The sequence below is a fragment of the Lontra canadensis genome, unplaced genomic scaffold (assembly GCF_010015895.1).
Source record: "Lontra canadensis isolate GAN:19392208 unplaced genomic scaffold, GSC_riverotter_1.0 scaffold5, whole genome shotgun sequence".
Classification (NCBI taxonomy): Eukaryota; Metazoa; Chordata; class Mammalia; order Carnivora; family Mustelidae; genus Lontra; species Lontra canadensis.
In genome coordinates, this window is record NW_022630999.1 from 16,443,791 (window position 1) to 16,451,245 (window position 7,455).

The 7,455-nt window shown below is 49.6% G+C and overlaps 1 protein-coding gene across 1 annotated transcript; it reads right to left on the reverse strand.

The window, feature by feature from the left end:
• Positions 1 to 686: 686 nt before the first annotated feature.
• RPS14 (ribosomal protein S14) lies at positions 687 to 7,200 on the reverse strand. Its single transcript, XM_032851557.1, has 5 exons — positions 7,070 to 7,200; positions 4,319 to 4,469; positions 3,566 to 3,727; positions 1,762 to 1,838; positions 687 to 808 (listed from the first exon to the last, which is right to left on the reverse strand). Exons 2-5 carry the CDS (start codon positions 4,465 to 4,467, stop codon positions 741 to 743), a joined length of 456 nt encoding a protein of 151 aa, XP_032707448.1. The 5' UTR covers positions 4,468 to 4,469; positions 7,070 to 7,200; the 3' UTR covers positions 687 to 740.
• Positions 7,201 to 7,455: the final 255 nt, after the last annotated feature.

Sequence of the window (7,455 nt, forward strand, 5' to 3'; positions counted from 1 at the left end):
CCTTGGAGGTGGATGCAAGCTTCCGGAGAGCCAAAACTTTTTTTAATCACTGATGAAAATAGGGCTTGGTGTGTATTTGTAGGGTGACCAAATCTCTATGTACTTTATGTACTGATGTGGAACAATCTCCAAGATCTGCCAAGTGAGAACAAGCAAGACGCAGCAGAGTGCGTTCCCAACTCTGCACAGAAGGTGTGGGGGGCGAGTACACACCCACATGTGTTTATATATGGCTCAAGTCTGGAAGGCTCCTCTTCTGCTCAGACTACACTTGGCTCAACAGTTTCCACTGTGCTCCAGCTCTTTAAGAATTAGTCCATTTTTGGAACCAACATCTCCGCTTTCAAAACAAGGTCTCTAAGGCCTTGGCCTGCTTTAGATGGCGGCCACAACAAGCCGTATGGAAAAGACCCACCTGCAGCACAGGCATCTCACCTCTCCTTAGGTGACTCCTCCCAGGAAGTCACTTCACAGAACACAGGCTCACCCTGTCGCAGGTCAGGGGCCCCAACCAATCCCTCCTGTGTTCCTGTGTGACAAGTTATCTACATCCTCTGAAGTTGCATATCTACTAAATGCCTCCTCTGTCCTGCACCTGTGACCACCAGTCAGTCTCCCGCCCTGGTCAAATGTAGCTAGGAGGAAAGAATCTAATATCTCTGAAAGAGAGAAGACTAGAGTCGAAATAGCTTACACAAAGGCAATTTATTAACAGAAAACAGTAATTTGAGGAATCCGGTTCACAGACGGCGACCACGGCGACCCCCCTTCCTGCGGGTGCTATCGGAGGGGATGGGGGTGACATCCTCTGTAGGGAGGAAGAAAAAATATCATTGCCTAGAGATGGATGGGAAAGAGTCCAGGCCTCCCTAAACCAGTGGTCTAACAGACCAACAGTGAATCCCGCTGCTCCCACGTGAATCCTCAATATGTAGCACATGGACATGGACCGCCCCATCTGCTGCTTCCTCAAAATTTCTGATGTGGTCTGAACTCACTTTTCTGAAGGGAAAACCAGGGTTCAGAAAAGACACTCAACTTACAAGATCAAAGAGGTAAGATATCCAATTTCTGACATCCAGCCCATGGACTCTCTAGCGGAAAGATTATTCTAAAAGGGCAACTGAACACTACCTCCTTTTCAAAAGGTAAAAAGCTAAACCACTAACTAGACCAGGGGGTCGGTATATGATGCTATTACACGCAGAGAAACAGGGGAGGACTAACATCTTCTTAGGAATAAGGGGCCAGGAGCTCATGGGCGTGAGGGGGCAGACCCTACACAGATGTAGGGGACTCGCCATGATTCTCAGTCACGGGAGTTGCTGCTCCCTGCATTCATTTTTCATTGTTACAATGACTGGCATGCTCTAGTACTTAGTAGGAAAAAACCAAGGATGCGGACAGTCTTACAATTCAGGGGACAGACCACACAAAATGCCAACCCCCGTAAGAAACACTGAAAAGGACAGACAATTCATCTCCCATCAGTTTCACCAGCCAGTCTCAGGCCCTGCACACCAGGCAGTGTGGGGCAGAGGTTCAGAAATCAAATTGTGCTGTTAACATTCACATCAAGGTGACAGGGGTGCTCTGGAAGAAATTCTGTCGTATGATGCCTCTTGCACCCCCCATTAACGCTGGCACCCTAAATGCCCATAGGCCCCAGACCAGGCTCTGTATCCCACTGGGTACAACACAAGTTATCTGGTGTCAATGATTCAAAGCAAATCCAAGTGGTAGCTAGAGGGAGGCACTTACCAATCCGCCCGATCTTCATTCCCGAGCGGGCAAGGGCTCTGAGGGCTGACTGGGCCCCAGGTCCAGGGGTCTTGGTTCTAGGGAAATGAGGACCTACATTAAGAAAAGCTTTGTCCAACTCATTAGGGGTTCTTTCTAGATCCCACAACCCTCTATAGTTCAGGAATCTGCAACTTTTCAGAAAGGGCCAAAAAATAAATATTTAAGGCTTAGTGGGCTATGTATGCTTTTTGTTGCATACTTTCTGGCCCATGCATCAGAGTTCAAGCTCTGTTCTTGCCTGCAGCAGACGATCCTTGCCAAGGCTATAATTTTTTTGGGCAATCTGTCCATTTCCAGCTGCTCCCCCACCCAAAACCAAGACACTAATATCTCTCCAGAGGACCACTTTGGTCTGCTGCCCACAAAACAAAGGTTTTTGTTTTTTTAAAGATTTTATTTATTTATTTGATAGAGAGGCAGGCAGAGAGAAAGAGGGAAGCACGCTCCCCGCTGAGCAGAGAGCACGATGAGGGGCTTGATCCTAGGACTCAGAGACAATGACCTGAGCCAAAGGCAGAGGCTTTAACCCACTGAGCCACCCAGGCGCCCCAGCACAGATTTTTTTTTTTAAATATAAGCTATATGCCCAATGTGAGGCTTGAACTCATGACCATGAGGTTAAGAGTTTCGTGCTCTATCAACTGAGCCAGCCAGGTGCCCTGAAGCAGGAGTTATCTTAAAACAAACAAAACAAAACCCTAATCTCTGGAGCACCTGGGTGGCTCTGTCAGTTAAGCATCCAACTCAATTTCAGCTCAGGTCATGATCTCAGGGTCGTGCTGAGCAATGGAGTCTGCTTAAGATTCTCTCTCTTCCTCTGTACTGCTTCACCCCCGCCCACCTCTGTACTCACATTCTCTCTCATCAAAACCCCAATTTCATCAAGTCATTACTATTAAAAAGTTCTTATGCGCCCCCCCCAACTTTGGCTAACGTCTTAATCCTTACTGCTTCCTCTAAGACCTAGCAGGAACTTGCTCCTGCCTATCTCTCTGATCATACCACATGCAACTCTTTCCAACAGATGTGCTAAATTCATTCCCACCCAAGACCTTTTCCCTGCAGTTTTACCTGCCTGGAATATTCTCCCCTCTGCCCTTCCTTCACTGGACCAACTCCTGGCACATTTAGGTCTTAGATGAAATTAAACTTTATCACTAACTCCCATCCCTCACACTGTACTTGCTTCCCAGCACTTGCCACAAATGGAAAGCACAGAAACCCCTACTCAGGCTGTTTAAACATAGACTGTCTTGGGGCACCTGGGTGGCTCAGTGGGTCAAAGCCTCTGCCTTCAGCTCAGGTCATGATCTCGGGGTCCTGGGATGGAGCCCCGCATCAGGCTCTCTGCTCAGCGGGGAGCCTGCTTCCTCCTCTCTGACTACTTGTGGTCTCTGTCAAATAAATAAATAAAATCTTTAAAAATAATAATAAAAAAATAAAGTCAGACTGTCCTACCAGTCTAGGCACCTCTACACAGGAAGAGGAGAGGGTATAGCTATCCTTTTCCATCCTTTTTTCCTAGCACCTAGAACACAATACCGTGTATGCAGCTAAGTGCTCAATAAACAGTAAGCCGGGACGGGGGGGGGGGGGGGGGGGGGGGGGGGAAGAAGCAGAAGCAGTGGTGTAGCAGTCAATTAATGAATCTGAACACACACATGAATCTTGTGCAAAGTCACAAGAGAAAAACCAAGCCTCAAATCTAAGTGCTCTGGCTCCCAGGCCGGGGATCTCACCACCCAGCCCCTGCCTCATGTACCTATTTCCTCCTGTGGCCCGTAGTTTGATGTGGAGGGCAGTGATGCCCAGCTCCTTGCACCTCTGGGCTACATCCTGGGCAGCCAACATAGCAGCGTAGGGAGAGGACTCATCTCGATCAGCCTTCACCTTCATTCCACCAGTCACACGGCAGATGGTTTCCCTGGGAACAAAAGCTCAGTGATTTCTCTTATCCATCAAGGACTGTGAATGCTTATCACATCCCTACTGAGTAAATGGTGCCAGTCAGGTATGGCAGAGGATGAAGGTCCACCTGATGGGGCGCGAAGACCCAAAGTAACTGAACACTGTATTAACAATATAAATTTACTTTTGCATTTAATCCTTCCAACCATTCCAGGAGGCAGGCACAATTAACCTCACCACAAATATGAGAAAACCAAAGCTTCAAATTTGAGTGATTTCACATGTCACAAAAAACTGGCTAACAGCAGCCAGAACCTGTGCACAGAGCGGACTTCCTGTCCACCCCCACTCCTACAAAACACCAAGAGACTGAAGATTCAAGGATTATACTTTAAGGTCATTAAGGGCACAAAATGTGTCTTTTTCTCTCTAACCAAAGTGCTTGGGAAATCCCAGTATTTGTGGCCAAACAACCAAATACATTTTCTTATCTGAACATTCTTTTTCATTCCTTCAAGAGACTCTTTAAACTGCCACCCAGTTCCAGGGGCATTTCTTCCTCCAGACCTTACCAGTTTGGCCTGTGCCTCTTCACCCAAGTACTCACTTGCCAGAAAGATCGGTGACATGGACAAAAGTGTCATTGAAGGATGCAAAGATGTGGCAGACACCAAATACATTTTCTCCTTCTGCTACCTGAGGTCCAAGGCTGATGACCTGTTCTTCCTTCTTTTCCTTCCCCTTGCGAGGTGCCATTTCTAAAAGAAGGAAAAGAATCCAATATTAGCAAGGGATAAGGTTTCCACAGCCCCTTCTTCTCGGCTATTGAAGGAAATCTCCCAAGTTTTGCTCTTCTATGTCCTGTTTTCCTCTACCTAGTCTGTGAGATCTCATCTCTGCCTAAAACTCATTTCTCCCTGCATTTAGGGGCTTTCGATTGATGGAAAAAAAAGCGAAGTACCTTGAGATAACCTTTTTCCTGAATCCACCGAGAAAGCACAGCTCTTAGCACTTACAGGAAAGGAGCCTAGAGTTCTAAGCAGATCATAAGTATCCCTCAAGTTTTTACCAAGTGGGCTCAAAAACTTGAAAAGCACACTGGTTGAGGTCTCTGGAGACCTCAAAGTTCAAATGACCGCTCCGCAAACCTGGGCAAAGCCATTATCCCTGGGCTTTACTGCTGCCAATACATATCCTGAGGAATTTCTGATGATCTGTTTAGGCTGACAGAACAAGTCAGTTGCAGAGCAGAGTGGAAAACCAGGTTAAGAGATTCCCTGTCTTATGGACATTGGGGAGGGTATGCGTTATGGTGAAGATGATACACAGACCTGTACCCCTGGGGCAAATACTACATTACATGTTAATAATAAGAGATTCCCTGTCTACATCTCACAATACTCCCAATGCCAGGAAGTGTTTCTGGTCTCCTGGCCCCCAAGTACCATTTACAGGTTAGGCTCAAAGACTTTAAGACCACATCCAAAAGGGTTAGTAGGTGGCTAAGGCCAACAACCTACTTATGAACTGATGACACCTGAAGATCCTTTACGGAAGGCACCTGCTGCCTGAACTCTGCACCCTTTCCTTGGCTTAGAATTCAAAGGTCCCTTGGGGCACCTGGGTGGCTCAGTTGGCTAAGCGTCTGCCTTCAGTTCAGGTCATGATTGAGGCCCATGTTGGACTCCCTGCTCAAGCAGGGAGTCTGCTTCTCCCTCTCCTTTCCCCCCTGCTCACAGTCTCTCTCTCTCTCAAATAATTAAAATCTTAAAACACAAAAAAACAACTCAAGGGTCCCTTCCCACATATCCCTCTAGCTTCATCTCTCACTATATATCCTGTGCTCTACCAGATCCTTCCAAAAGCCAATTTAAACGCTATCTCCCACCCTCTGACGACTGATCTCCTGCTATCCTTCCACGACTCATTAAAGCCAAATTCTTAAACTTTTACTAGAATCAAGCATTCAAGGCAATAAAACATCTCCTCCTGGAAGGCTAAGAGAAAAGCCCCATCCAAAAAAACTCAATGTTCGTGAAACCAGGTAACTCTTATCTGACACAGCATATAATGGAAGTGCAATTACACAGCCACAGACTCTAGGGGAGGGAGACGCTAACAGGAGGAAAGCAGGTGAGGATAATAATGCGAAGACTAAGTAAGACAGGACCTACTTTCTGACCAGAGCCCCAGGCCTTCCCGCCCTCCTGAGACTCAAGATTCAGAACAGCTTCCTGACACCTTCAGAAGACACTAAAAATAACGAGGGCTCCGATGACTGAGGCTGTACCCTTCCAGATGAAGGCAAAACACAGCGTTGCCTAGCTTTGTAAAGACCTAAAAACCAGTGTCCGACCTCCGGCCCAGCACTCTCTGGCCTGCGTCAAGATGCCTCGATTCCACGAATAACCACAATTCCAGACCCGGAAAAGCCCGCGTCTCCCGGTCCCTGGGTCTCCCCGGCGCCTTCCTTATGTAGCGTCCAGTGAGCGATCACAGTAAGCGCACAAGTGTAGGCCTTGGCTGTACTGTTCCTGAACTCAGATTAGATCCCACAGAGTAGGAACTGTAAGGAAGGTGCCAAGGGAGCTCACATTAGAAGAGAAGTTTAAGTTCTGCCTCATGAAGCCCAGAAAGACTCCGGCAGATCTGAACTAAGCAGCATCAATACGGATGGCTGCGGTGACCGGTCCCTCCACACATGCCCACGTGCCGTTTCCCCACCCCGTGTCGTGTCGCCCTGGTGAGGACAATGGTCCCTCGAGAACAGATTATAAACGCACAGCAAAGGTGCTCAGCAAACACTGATGCACACTCCCCCGCCCCGACTCCGGGTTCGCGCAGCACCCTAAGCGCCCAGTATTTGCAACGTGCCAGCCTTAGGCAGCACCCACCACAGGGCCGTTTCTCCTGATTCTCTCTGTGAATCCTCGCTACAACCTTGTGGGGTCGGAGCGACACTTAATCCCATTTCCCAAACCAGGAAACCAAATGGGGATTAGGGGCCGGGCCCGCGACCGCCCAAGAGCCTGGCGGAGGAGAGGCGAGGCCACATCACGCTCGGCCCCGCTCCTTCTCAACCAAGCTGTGCGACCCCTTACATGTAGCGGTGGCCGCAGCACGGAGCCAGAGCCTTCAGGGCTGTGGCCGCACTCGGCCCCATTTCACAGGCTCTTCCTCAGGGAAGACCGCCACCTTCCGAGACAAGGCACGCCCCTGACTCTGGGGTCGACCAGCCGCGCCCCTCGCCCACAAGTGACTCGGCTTCCACCGAAACACCCCAGTCCCGCGTCCCCGACCCTGATGGGTGACCGCTGCTGCAGGATGCCGCTCGATTGTTCTCGCCCAGGCCTCCTACCTGCGCGTCTTCTCCAGACTCGGCTACCGGAAAGACAGAGGGGGAGCAGGCGGGGCAACGGGACACGTTCGCGTCCCCGGAAGTGTACGCCCGAGGTCACGGAGCGAGGCCGGCTCCCGGAAGATGCTGGCTTTAGTGTTTCCAAGGAGTTGAAGAATCACCCTCGGCAAAGGCGATTTACTTAAGAGAGCACCAAAGGAGACAAAGGCAGGGTGTCGCTGCGAGCGGGTCTGCCTCTGAGACTGCACGAAACAGCTACATCTACTCAGTGAGGCGGGCTAGTGTGCAAAGATGGCGGCGGCCGCGGCTAGATGGACTTCCTGTAGCCTGACCCCGGGCCTGGTCAGTCCGGAGGTGGCAGCGCTCCTCGCGGCGCGGAGGGCAAT

Bases quoted from the DNA above. Each gene is read 5' to 3' on its own strand.
- RPS14 (XM_032851557.1), bottom strand. From the start codon at position 4,467: ATGGCACCTCGCAAGGGGAAGGAAAAGAAGGAAGAACAGGTCATCAGC. The intron at 1,839-3,565 runs GTACATGAGGCA...TCATTTCCCTAG, and splicing joins CGGGCCACAGGAGGAAATAG to AACCAAGACCCCTGGACCTG. The intron at 809-1,761 runs GTAAGTGCCTCC...TCCTCCCTACAG, and splicing joins AATGAAGATCGGGCGGATTG to AGGATGTCACCCCCATCCCC.